The sequence below is a fragment of the Opisthocomus hoazin genome, chromosome 2 (genome assembly GCF_030867145.1).
Source record: "Opisthocomus hoazin isolate bOpiHoa1 chromosome 2, bOpiHoa1.hap1, whole genome shotgun sequence".
NCBI lineage: Eukaryota > Metazoa > Chordata > Aves > Opisthocomiformes > Opisthocomidae > Opisthocomus > Opisthocomus hoazin.
In genome coordinates, this window is record NC_134415.1 from 16,917,242 (window position 1) to 16,937,533 (window position 20,292).

General features: G+C 45.5%; 1 protein-coding gene across 1 annotated transcript; it reads left to right on the forward strand.

Moving 5' to 3' along the window:
• Positions 1–337: 337 nt before the first annotated feature.
• On the forward strand, positions 338–19,451 carry RSPH9 (radial spoke head component 9). The gene is made up of 5 exons (XM_075412759.1): positions 338–576; positions 756–918; positions 1,572–1,701; positions 2,245–2,391; positions 19,200–19,451. The coding sequence occupies exons 1-5, from the start codon at positions 350–352 to the stop codon at positions 19,358–19,360; spliced, it is 828 nt and encodes a 275-aa protein (XP_075268874.1). The 5' UTR covers positions 338–349; the 3' UTR covers positions 19,361–19,451.
• Positions 19,452–20,292: the final 841 nt, after the last annotated feature.

The following is a 20,292-nucleotide window of genomic DNA, read 5'->3' on the forward strand; positions in this document are numbered from 1 at the left end:
AGGACACCCAGGTCCTCTCCACAGAGCTGCTCTCCAGCAGGTCCACCCCAGCCTGCACTGGTGCCGTCTGCTCGGCTCCCCGCGGAGGGCCGAGCCGGCCGCTCTCCAGGGCTGAGGACCGGGCCCCGGCCCATCCGCCCGGCGGGGGCGAGGGGCCGCCATTGTCCGCCCGCGCCCGGCGGCGCCGTCTCCGCGGCGGGGAGCGGCGTCGTCATGGCAACGGCGGGTCCCGCCTCTCCGTTGCCACGGCGCTAACCTTTGACTGACGTTTCGGGCCGTTCCCTCCAGCGGAAGCGCGGCGTCACCTCTGACCCCGACGGTCGCCCGGCAACGGGGACGCGGAGCCGCCATGGAGGCGTCGTGGCTGCCCGCGGCGCTGGAGCTGGCGGCCGGCGGTGGCGCGGGACTGAGCCCGGAGAAGCGGGCGGCGCTGGGGGCCTCGCTGCCGCTCCTCCGGCGGGACTACCGCTTCGAGCGGGTCTGGTTCTGGGGCCGCATCCGGGGTGTGCGCGGCGACTACCACATCGCCGAGGGGCTGGGCCCCGACCGCGCCGCGCCCCGCAGCCGCCTCTACAGGTGCGGGGGCCGGGCCGGGCCCCGCCGCTGCTCCGTGCAGGGGACGGGAGGTGGGACCGGGGAGGCCTCAACGGCCACGGGAGGCCGGGCTGGGGGCCGGGGAGAGAAGGGCGGGGGGCTGAGGGGTCGAGCCCCGTGCATCAGCAGGCTCCGGCCCGTGTCCCGCTTGTCGCTGGCAGCTTCGACTGCGTGGAGTGGAGCCTCCTGCCGCCGGCGACCGAGGAGATGGTGGCGCAGGCTGAGCGGCTGAGGGGCCGCTTCCAGGGGGATCCTGCCGCTGAGTACGCGTGCGCCCAGATAAATGCGGAAGATGCCGAAAGATGGTTTGGAGAGGGCAAGGAGGTAAATGCAGCGGAACACGTTCGAGGTCTCTCTGCGGCAGCTGCACCTCTCACAGAATCACCAAATGTTCGGGGTTGGAAGGGACGTCTGTGGGTCATCTAGTCCAACCCCCTGCCGAAGCAGGGTCACTTACAGCTGTGCGGGTGGTGGCTTCTCCTCGTCTGCAGTAAGCACCCTGAGCACGTGCTCAGGCAGAGCGCACACGGTTTCCTCTTTGCTGTCCCTGTGAGGCAATGGCTTCTGGATTGAGCTCTTACTTCCGTCGCTCCTGGAGTTAGGCACAGCTCAGAAATGTTCTTTCTCCTTTACGTTTTGTCATGCACAATTGCTGCAGATTCTCACCGCTGTGTCTGAAGCGTTACATAGGAGCTGCAGGTACCGTTCTTTCGCAGTGAATAGAGAAGTCATAAGTAGCTTATTGAGAGGGAGGAAAGGATGCATGAAAGTAGGAACAGTTAATTTTCTGCTGAGCCTAGACTGTCTGCTTCTAGCCACGTTCTTATGAGAAGAATGTTCGATTTGTGGTCCTCTTAGTGCCATTGGGCTCCCAAGCTGATGAGTCTGTTGTGGTTTCTATTGTCACTTCAAGTTTATTTTCAGAAATGACAACAAGGAAAGCCCTGCCTTTAAAATTTGCCTATTTTTCTTTAAAGCCTGTGATCAAGGAGGAGGCCCGCCTCGTAGCTACGATAGAGCAGATAGACAGAGCAGTTGGTATTGTCCCCCGGGGGGCATTTGTGAAGACTCCTCTTGGGTCTGTGCGTGAAAACAGAAACTTTGAAGGTAAATTCTCATTGTCGTCCTCAGGATCAACTGTACTTTGATCACAGAGGCTGTAAATGAAGATAACTTTAGCTGATGTTTTGATTTCAGGTTTACTTTTTCCTCGGGTAAGATGAACAGGGAGGAGAGAATCCAATGCCACTAATGTTCAGGTGCATGATTCAGCTCTGGGAGGTGGGAGGAAAGTCAATAATGGCTCTGAGTCATTGAACCTGTAGTTTCATTTGTCTGTGGATAGTTTATGTCAGTGTTTAGCAATTATAGCTGCAGTGAATGCTCCCTCTAGATGTAGGATGCAACCAAATGGGCACTGAGAGTTGGTTTTGACACAGTGCCCACTGCTTACCTGGGACTGCAGTTAGCACAGCATCAGGGAGTACTGCCACCTGTTTCTGGGAAGTCTTTGGTCTTCTGTGGAGTCCACTGGAGAAAGATTGTGATTCTGTCCTATGCTGTGGGTGTTAGAGAAACAATGTGACATTCTATGGTATAACGTATGTTAGCCCAGCTCACTGTATTAATGATCGCCAATGGTTGTTGCAGGTCTTTCTTTGACGGAGGCCAAAAAGTTAAGTTCCTATTTCCATTTTACTGAGCCTGTTAATGTGAAGAATAAAACCCTCCTGGAAAAGGCTGACCTGGACCCATCCACTGACTTTCTAGACTCTCTGGAACATGATATTCCACCAGGTAAATTTATCAGAATGAAGAGATGCGATGCGAGGAAAGGCAGTCTGAGTAGCCTGGGAAATGCCGACGTGACACGGTGTGGGTTACTGGGGAGTTGGTGTGCTTGGGAGAAGCTCCTGTGAATCTGTAAAGGAACTTTATTCTTTACTAAATATTGTACTTAATTCCTTTTTTTAAGTGATTATAAATGATTACAGTGGTAAGATGTAAGTGTACGAGGGCTGTCACATTCTCACAACAGGTATTCTGGCCATACCAGCAGTTACCCCCTCTGCCTGAGGGCCATATTCCCTCCTGACTTCTGTAAAGCCTGTGACAGCTGGGGTCCCTACCAGGAGAGATAACTCCATCACTGATAGGGAGAATTTAAGTGGTTTGAAGTATTTCACACCTCTTGTCCCACCCAGTATTGCTCTTCTTTATCTAAATGGACTCTCATTAACACTGAGCTGATATCTCTGAGAGGCTGAATTCAAACTTTTCTTTGATAAACTGTGTTGGAAATGCTGTAGTGTGGAATAGTCTGTACTCTAGCGGGATTACACACTGTGGAAGGAGAAAGGAACGTGTGCATACTGGAATGTATCTTCAGTTCACATCTGTACAGTTCTGCTAGACACCTTTTAAATGTATTTAGAACCTCTTCCAGGGATTCCTTTGGCAGGATATTTCTCTAAAGAGATGGGAATGACTTGTTATTTGTTTCTAACTGCTTTTTGCTGATTTGCCGCATTTTTTGGATTGGGCCAAGCGTTTCCACATCCTGCTGTCTAGAAGGATTCTTGTGACACAACCAGGACTTAGGTTTGCTATTTTATGCCTATCCTGGAGTAGCAGGATAGGATAGTAGGTGTCCTGTGCCAGATGGAATTGGCTGGAAGGACAGTGAATTGCCAGCGCTGTAAACAGCTTTTCAGACTTTGTCACATATATATATATGTATCTATATCTCCCAATCTTTCTTTTGGCAAAAAAGAACTGAGAATGAACCCGGTGAGCTCCTGCCTGTATTCTGAACATTTTTGACTGTTCAGAGCATAAACAGCGCTAAAATCTAAACCATTCTTCGATTTACTGGGAGTGTCCTTGCTGCAGTCATTTTCCAGAGGTGTAGTATGGAGAGACTGCACATTTTTACATACACTGGCTCATTGAGTTGGCCCTTTTGACTCAAAATGGAGAATTGCAAGGGGAATTAGGTACTAGCTACCTCCTAAGAAAATTTTACCTGCAGTTCCTAGTGGTAGTTCAGGCATTGCTACTGTCTGCATTTTTTTCCCCTCTTTTTTTCTGTGGTTTGTGGTAGGGAGACTTTAATTTTGTGAGGCCTGAAAACACAAAGCCACTGTAGCAGGACATAACTCTGCCATGCTTTCTATGCTTCCACTAGAAAACAGGCTCGAAGGGCTAAGAGCCTGAAGGCTAATTTGCATCACAGAGCTGGTTTTAGCCACCTTCAGCTGTGATGGAGAATGGCACATTCGAAAGACTACAGATCTCATACTGCAGTGTTTCTCATCTAGTTCAAGGGACCAGGCAACTTGTAGGTCATGCTGTATGTTAGACATGAACATGGCAGTTTTGTGGAAGTCTTTAAATCAAATTTGCCTTGTAGCTCTATTTCATCCAGCAGCAGATAAAAAGTGGGGCTCAGCTGTGCCACTGTCACGTTTGTCTTCCTGTGGCAACCTGAGGTCTGTGTAAGCGTGAACCTTTGCCCCCTTCTTGGGAGGTTGTTGCTGTTGGTGCAGATCTCAGACTCCTCAAAAAAGTTACCTCTCAAAGACTACCTGAGCTCAAGTGCAGCTGAGTGCTTTTTAATGGAAGAGGAGAAGATTCATCATGGTGCCTGTGCAGCACTGGCTGTATTGTCCTGCTCTTTTTTTTGGACTGAACCTGGGGATTGATGGAATGAGCTTGTCAGGCAAAGGAAGTAAGACAGGAACTGGTTACAGGATCGGCAAGGCATGTAGCCTCTCTAATTGCACTCTATCATACGCGGATAGGAGCTCTGACATTAAAGAAAGATCAACCCACCCCTCTTTAAGAAGCATTCAGGTTGCCTAAAGTACTGGTTGCTTTTGAAAATGCGGAGGGAAAAAAGAACAGAAGGCAGACAGGCTTTCTGCTGATTTTATCAGCATGGCTCTGCCAAAGTCACTCAATCCTGGTTGCAAGGCACTCAAACTCTGGTTCTTGGGTGACCTTCCTTCAACTCTGCCAGTGCACACTGGTCCTGGCCCAGAGCAGACAGTGCTTTTTCTATTTCCTGACACATTGTTCATAGCTCTGGCAAATCCTCTAATTTTGACCTGAAGCTTTTCTTGTGTTTCCTGGCTAGAGCCTCTCTTGACCAGTCAGAGCAGAAATAGGAACTCCCCAATCTACTGCATCTAGAATTGTGACTGATGCCAGAATTGTCTCTGCCCTCAACAAATACACAAAAAGTGGACCGAGGGTGAGCGACCTCTGAGTGATGCTCCCAGCCTGCATTGGCTAGAATTCCCCAAGCATCTTGAAAGACGTAAAGAACAGAACTGAGAGACTAAGGGTTGATTTGAGCCTGTCTAAAAGTAACAACTCTATTTGAATAGTTTTCTTTATTAATTGGAGACTGAGCATCTCTGATGGTTGTCAGGGGGGTTAACTGTCATAAAATGTATGGTGTGTCATTATAGGAGAGCAGAGGTGTTTTACGGAATGGAAAGTTGGAGGCAGAGAGAAGATTTTATATGACAGCTGAGAGGTGGGAAGAAGGGAAGTTAAAACTGGGTTGAATAAAGGAAACAATGCTAAAAGCAGAGAGTTTAGTGCAAGATTGGAAAACCTGGAGTTTTGTAACAAAACTGTCTGCCACCCTTATCTTTACCAGTGATACCTGTGGTGATTGCAGGTTCCAGATTCTGTCTCTGCATCTATCCATCAGGTTATCTGTGCATTTTAAGAGTTGAGAATATGTTACTGCTCCTCCCCTAACCATAGTGTGAGTCTGTTTTTTCTTGGTGTCTCAGCTCCCAGGGGCAAGTGACTGCGTGACTTAACTTTTATTAAAAAACATGTTTTTTTAATGATTGTAGAGAGAAGTGGGATAACATGAACCCTGTCTCAAAACCAAATTAAGTCCGTTTATCCCCTTTAAAATCTCCAGCTCTCTCAGCCAAACTCATGAATTTGAGTGGCCTGACTCATGATTTTTGAACATGGAGGGATTGCGATACTGATCTTCTGTCACCACAGTATCAGATCATGTAATGCTTCATTCTGATCCAAATGGCCAGCTGGCCAGAATGTTGCATGCTGGGATCTGTAGGTTTTGTGGGCCATATGTCTGCATTAAAGATAAGCTTGTTTGCTCTCATCTAAGCAGACAATCTGCTCAACTTAATGCACAATTAGATGTAGCCTTTCAGCTGCTGGCAGCTTGCCAGTGTGGTCCTTTCTGCTGCATGGAGTTTGGCAACCTGGGCGATAGCATTTCAGGAACTAGAGTTGTGGCAGTTTTATGTGGTCTTGTAGATAATAGAATGGCAAAGCAAATAGCAATAATTCCTAGCATGACTACAGCATTTTCACTTGATGACCTAATGTAGTATAGATATGAAATAAGTCACTTGTCAGGCATTGGCATGATAGGGAAAGTGAAAACGGAGGGGAAGGATGATTTTACTCTAGCCATGGTCAGGCAGTGCTACATTCTGCAAGTTTATCCTTGGGACTATGGGAGGAAGGGGATGGGAGAAAGCCTAAGGTACTAGTGTAGATTCGAAAGCTTGTGAAGAAGCAAAATAGAGGATGGGGAATTCAGTTCTGTGGTGCTTTCAAACTACAGTTCAGAAAAGCAATAATTTGAAGGTTTGTTACAGATTACTGACTCAGATTACTTTGATATGGAGATAAGGGACACCAACAGAGCACTGTTAAAATCTGATGCAAGAGGAGAAGTATGTGAGAGGCAAAGGGAAAGGAAAACATAGATAGGAAAAGATATGAGTGGAAATAGGATTTCTATGAGAAGAGTTTATTCAAAAGTCATGACTCCCAGTCAAGAAATAGCTGCTTTTGGCTGAAAGCCTACCACAGTTCACTGGTGGAGTAAAAGTAGGAATTAGAATTAAAAAAAAAAACAACCACAATAGGAGATGCAGAAAGTTGGGAACAATTAATGCTTGATATAAATTGGAGTTAATAACGAGCAGAAAATGACAATGGAAGCCAGGATAACTTGGAGTAATGTGTGACAACTGTAAGGAGGATTTTTTCCAAGTACATTGAGAGGAAAAGAAAGCACAGTAATGGTACTGGAAACAGTCACTAAATGGTGGTGGTAAAAAGGCTGATAATGTGGAAGGTTAGAAATACTCAGTAATTTTCTTCTGGTTTGTTTTTGAAAATAATATGGACTCACATCAAATGAAGACAATAAAATACTGTTTCAGACTATTTGCTGAGGGAGGGTAAAGTTAGGCAATGTTTTCTGTTCATCAGAAAATAAAAATGGCAGTTCCATATAAGTTACTCCTGAAATCATTATCTCAGGAGACTTGTGGTATACGTACGATGCTAACCTTTAATAAATCCCAGCATTGCAGAAATATTCCCCTAAACTGATTGTGATTAGTAGCTGTGATTCAGAAATCACTGAATGGGTGTATTTCTGGAAGGGGTCAGAAGGGGCTTCAGCTGGGACCAGTGCCAGTACTGATACTCTTCAACTTATAAATGATCTAGAAGTAAAGGATTGGTGGACAGACACATAATGATAAGGGCAAGATGGCTACAGAGATCTGGTAAACTGGGGTTACTTAAACAAAGTACATTTTGATGTAGCCACCTGCAAAATCATGCATCTAAGAGCAGAGACTGGAAGCCAGACTTGTATTCTGGCAGCTGTGGCTCTGAAAGGAAATCCAGACACAGCCCACGGAACATCAGCTCCCAGTCTGATCCTGAGACTTAAAAGGCTTTATACATCTGTAGATGTATAAACAAGGGCGTAGCAAATAGGAACAGGGAGGTGACTTTACTTTTGCATATACTGCTAGTGGAATCAGAACTGGATTACTGCACATTGCAAAACTGGAGAGTTGCAGAAAAGAGCCACAAAATGATTCAAGGTCTGGTGAGAGACATAAACAGTTCAATCTGTTTATCTTATGCAAAAGAACATGAGAATGACTGTATTACACTGTGTAAATACTCCATGGTGTTTAAGTATTGGGTACCAAAGGTCTATTTAATATAGCAGAGAAAGGCATAACAGGAACCAGCAGCTGAAAATTATAGGCGGAAAAACTAAAATGAAAAATTAGGTACAGCTATTAACAGTGAAATGATTACCAGCTAGCAAGTGCACTGGATGAGTCTGTGTCTCTTGCTATCTTAGCATCATGCGGGATGTCTTCCTGGGAACTGTGTTTTAGCCAAATGCAGAATTAAGTTGCTAGTCCCAGACATGAGTAACTGAGTTCAGTTTAATGGGCAGTGGTATGTAGGAATCCAGAACAGACAACTTCCCTGGTACGCCTGGCTGTAAAATTGATGACAGCTGTGGAGCGTGATGTTTAGCTCGGGCTTCTTCATTGTCAGTGACAATAACACAAAGGTGACAGTGGGTTCCTGAGACAGTGACTCTAAGCGCAGGACTCTCAGTACAGCTGGCTTTGCTTCCTGAACTATGATGTATGTGGGCTTAAAAGAGGACTGAGGAGATGCCTGACTTACTGCTGTCCATTGAGGGGGGTAAACTGGGGAGCCGAGACATCTCAGATGTAATTGCTGATTCTGTAATGCTGGTAGAGATTTTATAAGCATCATTCTAAATGGGTATACAGTGGCAGGGTGGATCATAGTGAGTCTTGTCTACTTGCTGTTTCAAGATTCAGCTAGAGGAGGAGAACTGCCTAGACAAGATCATTTCAGCTCCTTTACCGTTTTGACTGTGGAGGAAGTGACAGCCACTCAGTCTGTAGCTCCATTTCTTCACCTGAAATGGCAGTGGTTTTGGAGCATTCCTTATACAGCATTACAGACAAAGAGATTTGTGGCTATTTCCTTGGCTGAATACTTTGGGCACTAGCCAAAAAAAAAAAAAAAAAGTTACAGAAGTAACTTGCTGAACAGTAGCCTGGCTTAGTACTCTAACCTCCTGTCCTCTGAGCTTCATTAGCACGCTCTTTATTGGTTTAGCAAAAGCTGGTGCTTAATGGGCCCTTGAAAATGGAGAGGTTGCATTGCTAAGTGGGAGACAGTTTCCTTTGGCCACTCTCAAGGGCCATTTTGGTAGCCCCATCTTGGCTGCCCAAAAAGCCCAGGTGCTGGAAGGAAGAAGGCCAGGAGACACGAACCTGCTTTATCTCCATGCGTTAACAGAGCTAATTAACTCCCTTTCGACCCCCCTCCAGGCGATTAATCTGCTATGAGCCTGTCTCCAGCCATTTGAAGGGTCTGTGTCTGCAGAGGTATTTACAGCCCCCAGCTAGCCAGCAGAGAGCAAGTCGGCCTGTTATCAGGGCTCTAAGACAAATGGCTGCCTATCTCCCCAGTGGCCTTGCAAAATCCAGCAAAGTGCTATGCTGTGCTGGCCACCTACTTTCACCCAGCCTCCCTTCTCCACTAACATTTCACAGATGTGACCTGAGCCCTCCTCTTTCATTGCTTAACAATAAGCAGCACCTCCCCATCTCTGTGAAAGCTGAGACCAAGAGCACTTTACTTCTTAGCCTGCCAAGAGCCACACGGGGACAAGGCTTTTCAAGCTGTCTCGCTGAAATCCAAACTAAAAGACCCATAATGAATGAGAGGGCAGTGCTTCGTGTTAGCAAGGAGAAAAAGAGGTAGCCAAAATGTAAACTGAAATAGCTGGTGTGGCTCACAGCTATCCCCATTCCTGGTTAGGAGAGGTGAACAGTAGGCTCGTTGAATGTGTGAAACTGAGCTGCAGTATCCCATGGAGTTACCTGACATTTATACAAGTGGTTGTGACCAACAAGCTTTATAACATAGTGGTACAGAAGGAGTAAAACAGATCAGTGTGCATCAGAATAGTCGGTTGCAGATGTGGGGATCGAACCGAACAGCTGGCTCAGTGGGTTATTAGTTCAAGCATTGGTACCTGAACTCTTAAAACTGAAGTCAGCCGATCCTAGAAATAATTAGGATGGCCGTAGCTGCTGCCTTCCAGCAGGGCGCACTATGGTGCCAGCATTGTCGGTGCTGAGCACAGAAAAGGAAACCACGGAAAAGTAAAATGAGAAAGAAAAGCACTAAGAGCAGCATCAAACTGAGGAGAAGGTATGGCCTGAGTTTCCAGACTGTGTGTGGTATACTGACCTCCTGAACTGTGGGTATGGAGAAGAGACTCTTTCCCTTCCAAGCTTATGCAATTTCTGGAATGGTCACTGGACTTTTCAATAGCTTTCTTAGCATCCTTAACGATCACAGGCATGCACTGGACATACACAAAATACATAAGCATGTCTACATCTTTCAAAATTAGAGACACTCTTCATTTTTGCTAGTGATGTATGGACTGGGGAGCCTTAGAGGCTGTTAAGGCCACTCCTGCAGTGACCCAAGAGCGTTGCCTAGGAGCAATAGGAGATGTTGTTCCTCCTACAGCTGGGGCACTGCCTGCTCAGGAGTTCAAGATCGGACTGGAACCTCTCACGTGGCAGCACAGCAGGAGGACTCCAGAGACAGCTAGTATTATAGCTTTTGCCTGGCTGTCCATGGTCTGCCTTAATTTCTGGAAAGGAGTCTGTTTTCCGTGGGCTTTGTGGCTATGGGTAATAAAGCAGTGCATTCACTGCTTTTGGGTCCTAGGTCTATATCACCTCAGGGGTCTTGTTTAGTCAGAGGCCTTGGATGAATTTATACTGGAGCAGGGCTGCCCATCAGCTGAGAGCTGTGGTGGAGTCCTTTGCCCTCCTGACTGCTGCAGTGAAAGAATGAGGACGGAAGCAGAGTCTTCATAGCAACTTTCCAGGGATTGTATTTAAAGTTTTTCCTCCTCAGTGAAAGAAATCATTGCCCACCCTGTCCCCGTTTCAGCTCCTGGTTCATTGGACATGAAAAGGAGATGAACTTCTTGCTGAACTGATGGGAAATGCTGGTAAAGCCTCTTAGAATCAGAAGTCGTAGTTTTATCACCACATCAGTCAGCCTTGGCCTAACCCTTTCTCTAGGGAATGATGAAAAATTACTTGCAGGGGAAAGCCCAGAGCAGTCTGTGTGTCACTGAAGTCAGAGCGAGGTCAGCTTTTGCTAGGAGTGATCTGTTTCTGAAAGGGCTCCACGTGAGTAGTGGCAGCTCCTGCCTGCGCAGCAGTTGGCATTGGTGCCAGCCCTGTGTATAGCTTTGCTTTGCTCTTTGCTGCCTCTTTGGCCACAGAACTTTTGCAGGGAGGAAGTCAGCGGGCGTTGTCTTGTTTTACTGTACACAAATATATGGATTGAAATTCTGCATGCTGAAGGGGTGTGTGGCTATGTGTAGAGTGAAAAGGACAAGGGACAGTTGATCTATGGGTGTATTTGTACAGCAGCTGTGCTGTGCAGAGATAGCTAGGCTGTCCCAGGGACTAGAAAATGCTTAGCCATCCTTAGTGTTCAGAATTAGCTTGAATATCAACACAACTGCACTGTGCTGTGGGGACATGCTCAGTGTTACAGTCTTCTCGGAAACTGGTAAACTCTTCAGGTAATTTGGGCCAGAATTCATATCTTGTTTAGTATGAAAACATGAACAGTTTATAATCCCTGCCATCTGTTCCTTGTCCTAAGCCCTTTTAACTAGTCCTGCTAATCTGATGATGAGGTAAGAAGGGGGCTGACAGGGCTTGTAGCCTTGCCCCTCCTGCAGGAGAGTGAATTGGAAGTGCTCTAAGCATTCGTTGCGTTTTGAATCCCAGCATCTGCTTTGTGTTCTCTCAGAATTCAGAGATCAATGTGAGGTTCTTTGCCCCTAATCCAGCCCCTGTTCATCATTACCACCTCCTCGAAGTGGCCAGTGCTTTGTTATCAGGAGAGGCAAAATCTTACAAGGTGGCCATAATCTCCTCTGAGAGTCAGACAGATATTCTCCCGTGGGTAAGAAAGTGACAGTGACCGAAAGCTCTAGGGGGAAGCAGGCTAGAACAAAGCTGTCCATTGCATCCTTTCATCAAACTGTTAATCTTTCTTTCAAAGACATCACATTTGTTTGGTGACAAAAGCCCCAAAGAAGCTGAATTGAGCCTGAAATCCTGTAGCAAGATTTAGAGGAAGTGTCTTTCATTCAGAGCAGGGAGGGGCGACAGACTCCTTCTTTTTCTTCCTACCAACCAATGGGCTCAGAGGAGCCCACGAAGGTGACGGATTAATGCAGGGGCTCCCCAGGTAGATGCTACGTGACTCCTGGCACGCTCCAAAAACGTTTCCACAGCGACCAGCTGAACAAGAAATATGGAGTGTGACGGGATCCAGCATAAACCTGTGCTTTGGAAGGAGGGTGCTTTGCCACTCTGAGAGATTTCTAATTTACTGTGGAAGACCCAAGATACAATGGTCTGTATTGTAGTTGTCAGAATCCAAATAGCAGGGATTTTAATCAGGTGTTCCTACTCCTTACAAGTTTAGATTGCATATTGTCTTGCTGTTTCCACTAGTGCACAGCCGCATTCCAGATCTTTGTTCTGGATGCTTTTTGTGCAAAGTCTGCATCTTTTTCATAACAATAAGTAAAAAGGATTCTAGCTCTGTTCTAATTATCAAGTAGATTTAGGACTAAACGGCAAACTAACTGGGATATAAGGGAGATGTGTATTTTTATTATAAAGGAGATGTGTATTACTTCTGTGCTAGCTTTTTCAGTCCTTCCCATCCTCTGCTTCTCATTTATGTCTGTGTATTGTCCCTTCTTTTGTGTTGGCATTGCTGGCTGTGCAGCCAGATTCCAGCTGGAAAAATCACTTTATTTTTGGCTAGACTATTTTTCAGCCAGATCGCTTCCACGACCTGGTTCACTGAGCAGTAAATAAACACTTTTGTGGTCTCTATGATGGAAGAGTGATGAGGGGGAGAGTAAGGGTTTGAGGGCAGAAGCTGCTTCAACTGGATTAAGCAGCACTGCTGTCAGATGTCCAAGTATGGCCTGAATTTCACCCAGTACTCGGAGGCACCTGAATACTGTGCGTCTGGGACAACATTGCTATCCCTGAGTCTTCCTCATCAGCAGGGAACAGGTACTTTGTATGTAAACGGAAGGCTCAGGCCTGTCTTAACCATTTGTGCTTCAGAAGTGTCCCCAGTGGGAGAGGATAATGGAGAGAAAAAGCCTCTAAAGAAAGATCATTTTACTTTGAGGTTTGGGCATGGTTGTATTTATGTGTCAAAGACGTGGCAGGCATTAGGACCACGCAAGAGCCGTTTGGAAGCATCTGACTGTTTGTAAGCTGTGCTTTCCTGGCTCTGGTGGCTTTTTAAAATAGTAGTGAACCTGCAACCAGTCTGTGTTTTTATTTAATTATTATTAAATAGTTATATGGGGAATTGGAAATATTGACAGCAGTGTTAACATATGGGGTGCAGGTGGTGTGTCAAGCAAATGAAAGAGATTTCGTTTGCAGCCAGTAAGTGGCATGAGGGAGTTTGAGCCCCACATAAGAGTGTTTGGATGTGTCCTTATGGCTGGTAGGCTGTGTGTGAAATGTCCGTGTGGCGAAATTTGTTGAGAGCCAGAGCACAGTGACCTTTCCTTACAGCTGCTCTGCTTTGCAATTTGTCTTTGTTCCCTACAGGCAGCAAATTAGAAGTAGGAAGCTCTTCCCAGTGTAGGATTTTCTGTTGTAGGGAAATGGAAGATAAATCCCATGGGTGTAGCGTCGCTGTGTGAGAGCTAAGTGCCTGGGGTCACGCAGCCAAGCAGTGGCTGCTCTGGCAAAGGGAAACGGTTACGTTCCCCCTCTCTGGGTGTTAATATTTGCCCTGTAACTCAGTGCTTCACTCTCACTTGGGACTGGCTGCAGCAAGATATGTTACAACCCGCTCTCGTGGCAGCATATTGTGTTAATGGTAAGTGCAACCATGCTGTAGCTGCTTTTCCCTTGAGACATTTCCTCCTTTGAAGAGGAACTGATAATGTCACTTTTACGACCCTCTGTGAGTTTTGCGACATGAAGCCTCTGTATCAGCCTGTCTAGCTCTTAAAGCTGTTTCTTCTCAAGCTTGCACTGAAATGAGGCATTGCTGAATCACCTCCAAAGAAGCAATGTTATGAGAGGTCATACTGAAAGTGGACCAGTTACGGCAGGAAAGTTCTTCTGCAAACAGCCCTCTTAAAAGGCTTTTGTCTAAAAGCTAATGTCTCATGCACCCTATTGCCTCTGTGAATTACAAGATTCGGCCTGTAGCTGAGACAGACATGGGGTATGAGACAGGGATTTCTATTGGCGACTGGAAAGGAAGAAGAAGCTGAGAAGGAGGTTGACTTTTGAAATTCAGCCCTGGTGTCCTGGCAGCTGTTGAAGGGCCATAAAAAAGGCAGTGGTTTAACACTGGGTGAGCATCAGGATCTTCAAAGCACTTTCTTGTTTGGGAAAGATGTAAGGAACTCCTCAGAATTCCTGCCTGTTTTTGGAGGGGTGGAGGCTGCAGCCTGATCCAAAGAGGGAATAGGAAGCTCCAGATCTTCATCCAGCGGATATTTTTCCCATGCTCTTTCCTCCCACACAACAGCTCCCTCCCTTCCCTTCTGGAGCAGCAACAGGCCATAGTTTCAGCACAGACAGTGCTTGGCTTCCTTAGGTTTGCTGGGTGCAGCTTAAGAATTAACTTGCTCTTTTAAAAAAATGTATTTTGAAGAATGGAAACCTCACCAGAGCAGTGTTACTGTAAGAAATCTCTACCGTGAGAGCAATGACCTCCAGTTCCCTGTGCCTCAGCGAGCTTTACATGATGAGTGACGTTAACTCTGCTGCCTGATTCAGGGACAATACAGGCTACAGCTCGCACGTAGATGCAAGTTAAAATTGGTATTTAGCAAAGCCAGCTTTTACTTGCTGTCTCCTAATTCTAGTTGTATTCCTTCCAATGCAAGTAATAATAATTTTTTTTTTTTTTGCCTGACAACTTTTATCTACAAGTCCTGGTGTACCTTACGGAGTGATGCTCTGAGCTTCCCAGCCTCCCAAGTAAGGGATGCCTTGTCCAACACACAGGCAATGACAAGCACAGGGACTGCCATGGGATATTCTGAGCCAATGTTAGAAAGGATTTGAACCCAGCATCCTGCTTCTGCATTTTTGTATTAATACAGACCTACACCTACCTATGCAATGATTTTACTCCAAGGACCATTTGTAATAGCAGGGGAGTTAAAATAAAAAGAAAAAAAAAGGAAAAAAGAGGATAAAAGTAAGCATTTAATTTCCATAATTCTCCCCATTCCTTTTTATATTGTATAATTAAATGCATTTCTAAGGCTTTCTCTTGAAGGAGGAAAGAAGGCATATTAATTTTAAGCTACTATTTTATGCTATTCATTAGCTACAGATTAAAGTACTTTTAGTGATTTATGACATCATTATTTCAAACTCCTCCAAGAAAGGTGGGCCTGAAGAAGCATCTTGTTGTTTGAAGATTGTGAGATTTGAGCTGTGATGGTAGAGAATACAATTGTCTTGGATCTTTCAAGGAGAACAACTTTCTCCATGTCTCATGAGTTCAAATAATTTCGTTTTCTGGACCATTTCCACAAACGCTGCTAATGTGATGAGGTATGGAGAAAAGTAAGCAGTGAGATAATGAGCCCTAATTTCTTCCTTTAAAGAAAAGGACCAAAGTAAGCAGATGGGTTCCAGAACTTTAATATGATGTCTTCTTAGAAGATATACACCAGCCTTGTGTATCAAATGCAGTTTCTGAATTGGTTTTGTGTGTTGCAAAAGTTCAGCCTGGAAAAGTATAGTGAATAAATCACCTTTGATAGCTGAATTAGAAAAATGTCCCCAGAGACCTGGTTAGTAGAAGATGGAAGGTTGTACTGCTGCTGCTCTTTGGCTCTGCAGAATAAAGAGCAGCTCTATGACTAATCACCATTCTGGCTGAAAACAGGATCTGACTGAAAATGATATTACAGTTTCACGCAGATTCTCATTTTTCCTGTCCTCTGCCTATGTTGCGTTGGTCCAGTTGGGAATGCCCTTAAGTAACCTGCTTGTTTTATTCAGGTTCTCATTTCATTGGAAGACTTATGCAGCATCAGCAAAACTTTATTGCCCCTATCTGCATAGAACTAGATGCAGAATCAAGGATCAGAGGAGAGCTGGAAAGTATAACAACTTAATATTCCCTAAAGGTCTCACATTTATGAAATGAAAAATTTGAGCCCTTTGAGAGTTTGCAGATTGGGCAGATGGTAGGGAAATGAAGCAGCTGCACATCACAGCCTTCAGAGACCTAGCATAAAAGTGAATGGAGCTGTCTTCAGTTATATTTGTCCATTTCTGCCAGGTGTGAAGGTGCATGGGAAGTTCCTTTGATCAGCAGTTAACTACTGATGAATACTCCGCAGAGATTGATAAGCCTGTGTGACGCTGGGCAAATATTCTCAGGAGATCATGGATCCATATACTGTATTGCCCCAGGGCATAGATGTGGGGATTTAATCAAGTTGAACTTGATTTACTCTACCTTCTCTGCAAATGCGTCCAACAAAAAGAAGTTTGAATCCAGCTGTAGTTCCTGAGAGCATTAATGTCCCTGTTTTCCCTGTCACCTTTCCCACTTGTCATGCTCCAGGCATTTCTTTTTGTTCTTCGTAAATAGTTTGGGGCCGAGGGTTCATCTGTGTATGTGAACATATATATACAAGCCATCACATGTACCCAGGCTGCTGTATGCTTCCAGTGTGTTTGGAGGCATTAGTAAACTAGATAATCCCTGAAGGCTTTCACCACTCAGCGAGGCAAGGCACAATCCTATCCTTGACAGACTTTCTTCTCAAAGGACTGGTCCTAAACCAAAGACAATGAGAGTTCCTCATTCCATTATATTTTTGTCAGGCAAAGTCTTCCAAAAAATTCGTTTCCCCTGCAAACCAATGTGTAAAGCTGCAGCAAGAACCACCAGTGTTTGGATGAAGGGCTTGTAGATCATTTCTGCAAGTTCAAGCTGCAAGAATCCTGCACTGAAAGCAAAGTCAGTTATGTGTTCAAAGGAGAATGAAAAAGTTATTTGTCCCAATTACATTCAGAACCTATTTGCTTCCCACTTCTTGCTCAACACCCCTTCACATAATCTAGCTACTGCTACTAGCAAATGCTGAAAATTTGTGGAGGCAAAGTTCAAGAAATGGTTTGAAAGCTTGTCCTGTGACAGCAGATGGCTGTAGTGCTACAGCCACTGGATGGTCTGCCTTGTAGTGAAGTGTTTTTCATCTGGGTTTCCCTGCTAGTCAAGTAGTGGTTTCTTAAGAACACGCAGATTTTGTCAGAGACCCAATCAATCAGAATTTGTAATCCCAGTGGCTGAACCATAGTATGTGCATTTATTCCAGGTATGACAAAGATCCAGTCCAGTTTTTGTCCGTATTAAGTGGCGCTGGAGCCACTGCATAAGAGATTGGGGTTGCCTTGTCCATGAAACCACTCCTGGTGAAGACACTAGCTCATGTTTTAGCTAGGACTTGGGCAAAGAATGTCACAGTGCAAAGACAGTGAAAAGATGGCACACACCTGTGTGTGATTCTGCACTATATTAGGTAGTGTTTTGTTTTACTGCAATTCCAGCTGTTTGTCTTTAGTGGAAACATGGAGCTGATGGAGTCAGAAGGACTCTCCAGCGCAGAAATCTCCTGAGTCTTTAAAGACTGTGAATGTCTCCTCTATACTTCTGTCCTGCAGCCAGAGGCAGTTTGTCAGAAAACTCAGTGACTGTCATGGAAGGTAGCTGTTCTTGCTGTTCATTTCATGTGTTCACACAAAACTGCAGAGGGTACTTTGAAAGGTAACAGATCAAATGACACAGGACTTCTGTTGTGCATATTAATGTATAACAAACCTGTGGAACTTGCTACTGGAGAAGACAGGGGAAACACTGGTGTCCAAGAAACTTTTGAACAGAAATACAAAGAAAAGAGATACGTAGCAGGTGAGCAGCACAACTCGTGACACCTGGTTTTACAGGGCTTTGAACCGTGTTGTTCCTTTCTGCCACCATATACAAATTTCCCCTCAAATTCCCTCCTCCCTCAACTACTGTAGTTTGCCATAACCTGTGAAAGAGACTACATGTACTGCGAGCGAGCGTGCAAGAGCCCAAAGCTACGCCAACACCGATTGCCCAGCTAGCTGCTGCTTCTTGGCTGCCAGGCAAGCCGAACAGCCTGTGCTTCCTCGCAGCTTGCTGGCAGACCAAATAGCTTCAGGAGCTGCAGTCAACCCCTGGGCCACATCCTATGGAGACCTGGTGTAGGAACTTGTGGTGTTAAAGCCCTTCAACCCTTTGATGTGACTAAAATTGGCCAAGAGTCAGCAGTTAGTGGGAGGGGGAGGACCGGCAGCTGACAGCAATCACAGAAGCCCTTCCCCAGGCTAACCATGACATGAGTAAGCATGAGTCATAGCATAAATTGATGAGCCTAAAATTATCTACAGGGATGAATACCGTCTAACTGGCCCAACACATTATGGACCTTTTGCTTACTCTGGAATTGGCAGATTTTGGCTTTGGGTACAGATAGGCTGACTGCTTGACTCTAGGCCAGTAGTAGCCTGACAGCTCCAACTGCATTTTTTTTTTTTATTTGAGCCTGCTGCTTTTGCTTTTAGATGGAGATTTAAGGAACCTTCTTCCCTACACTGTAGCCTCTAGGCATTACTGATCTGGTGCTGAAGCTGGTATTTTCTTCTCCTGGCAGCTCCTCGCCCTCCGGCATTGAATCCAAGCTGATGTTCCAGGCCCCTCCCCTCCGGCCTTGTTCCCAGGCTGTTGTGTCAGACACAAAACAAATACTCATTGGCTCAGAGCTCCTTGCATCCAGGAGAAATTGCATTTTCACACTGGCTCTGAACCTCCTCTGCAGAGCCAAAGCAAAATTAATGCGGAAACTAATCCCTTTGCCCCTACCACACACATCCTCTTAAATCATGGAGCCAAGAAAGACTGAAGAGAATTAACCTTTTCTGTAAATTTATCTGAGATAGGAAATACCCTGCTTTCCACTTTCTGTTCTTCCTCTTTCCCAGTCACTGCACCAGGGAAGACTGGTTTCCTTGGAGCAGGAAAGCACTGCCACCTTCTTCCCACCACTACACTACACTATTAATGCTATGAGTTTATTTTAAGAAGAAATTTCATACCTATGCAGTACTGCTATAGCTAGTCTTGGCTCTCTATAGCTACTGGCTAGACCAAGTAGGTGGCAGAGCTTGTTAGAGTAACTGCTGCCCACTCAGAAGCAGCCAAGAATAGCTGTAGCCTCTCCTAGGGACCAAGTATACAAGTCTGGAGCTCCAGGGGCCCCTTCCTGTGACGCAAATGACATTACCATCATAGCCATGGGAATACGCCACTGTGTGAAACTAGGTGCAGATATCTGGAAGTGGGGGCAACCTGTAATGCTGACCTGACAGAAGAAGAAGAAAGGGCATCAAGGTTTCTGATCTCCCTGACTCCCTCTTTTCAGTGGTCATAAACTCCAGTGCAGCCTTGGGCACTGTTAACTGGTCAGGCAGAACCCACTGCAATCCTTCTCCTGCCTTAGGGACAGCTTGCTCCAGGAAGGCTGCCTCTTTCTCCTTCCCAGTGACTCATTAGCACATGTTCTCGTGCAGGCTCCTGGACTGTCCAGCTAGAGAAGGGAGGCACCGTGGTGGTGCTGCGGAGCCTGCTGTGGCTGGGACTGACATTCTACCATGTCCCAATGACCAAGCAATACGGCTACATCTACTTTGGCACTGGCGAGAAGAACTTAGATCTGCCCTTCATGCTGTGACTCTCCTGTCTGGGATGAGCTCTCGAGAACATACAGATTTTTTATGCAGGAGATTTTTATTTACTGCTTATTCTAATAAATGTGTGAAACCTCTGCACTTTGAGAAGGATTATTTTGTGCCTGGACTCTGGTCCTGATTCTTCTGCTCGAACTTCACTGTGTGCAATCCTCCCTTAACTCCAGACTGAATTCCCTGTAGTCTCACTGCAGATCAAAATGGCATTTTTTTCCATGATGGGTGAAGCCCTAGGTCAGAAATCAAACCTAGGCCATCTGTCTGATTACAAAGGCACCCTGCTTACACAAAAACTCACTTGGAGACAACACAAATGAATGCCTGCTGTCACCCATGAATAACAAATGAAAATAGAGTTTCTGCCTTGGAGTCAGAGTAGAAAGCTGATGCATACTGTAAGGGATCTCCGCTGAACCCTGAACTCCAGAAAGGCGTACTGAAGAGAGGAGAGTATTTTGTTTATCAGACATGAGGTTTCACCAAAATTAGAGGGCTCTTTCCAGCTACTGGGACTAAACTGTAGAAAAAAATTAACTGTGGGCATCACCTGGTCTTTTGCAAAATATACTCATTCAGGTTCATCTCAAGGCAATGGTTTAATCCAGTGACTCTTCCATCAGTAAAGTTCATTGAGCAGAGCTACCTGAGCTAGAAGACATAGTAACTTCTGTACGTAGGAGAAGAAAGAAAAATCTTCTCCTTTCTGAAGGACTGTAGGTTTCAAAGCTTCATAAAATAGAGATGGTCAGCCAGAGATTTTATCTCAGTATAGTTAATGAAGTCTTGGCTCTGTCTCCCAAAGCAAAAAGATCTTTGCCAGCTCAACAGGCTGAACATAGGACTACCATTTCACAAAGGCTAAAAAAACCCCATTATAATCTGATTTCCTGGGTAATATGGGTTTATCCTTACCCTT

What these genes read in the sequence shown, in the direction of transcription:
- RSPH9 (XM_075412759.1), top strand. Translation starts at nt 350, where the DNA reads ATGGAGGCGTCGTGGCTGCCCGCGGCGCTGGAGCTGGCGGCCGGCGGT. An exon ending in GGTTTGGAGAGGGCAAGGAG is followed by an intron (nt 919 to 1,571) that starts GTAAATGCAGCG and finishes TTTTCTTTAAAG; the next exon opens with CCTGTGATCAAGGAGGAGGC. An exon ending in GGAACATGATATTCCACCAG is followed by an intron (nt 2,392 to 19,199) that starts GTAAATTTATCA and finishes GTTCTCGTGCAG; the next exon opens with GCTCCTGGACTGTCCAGCTA.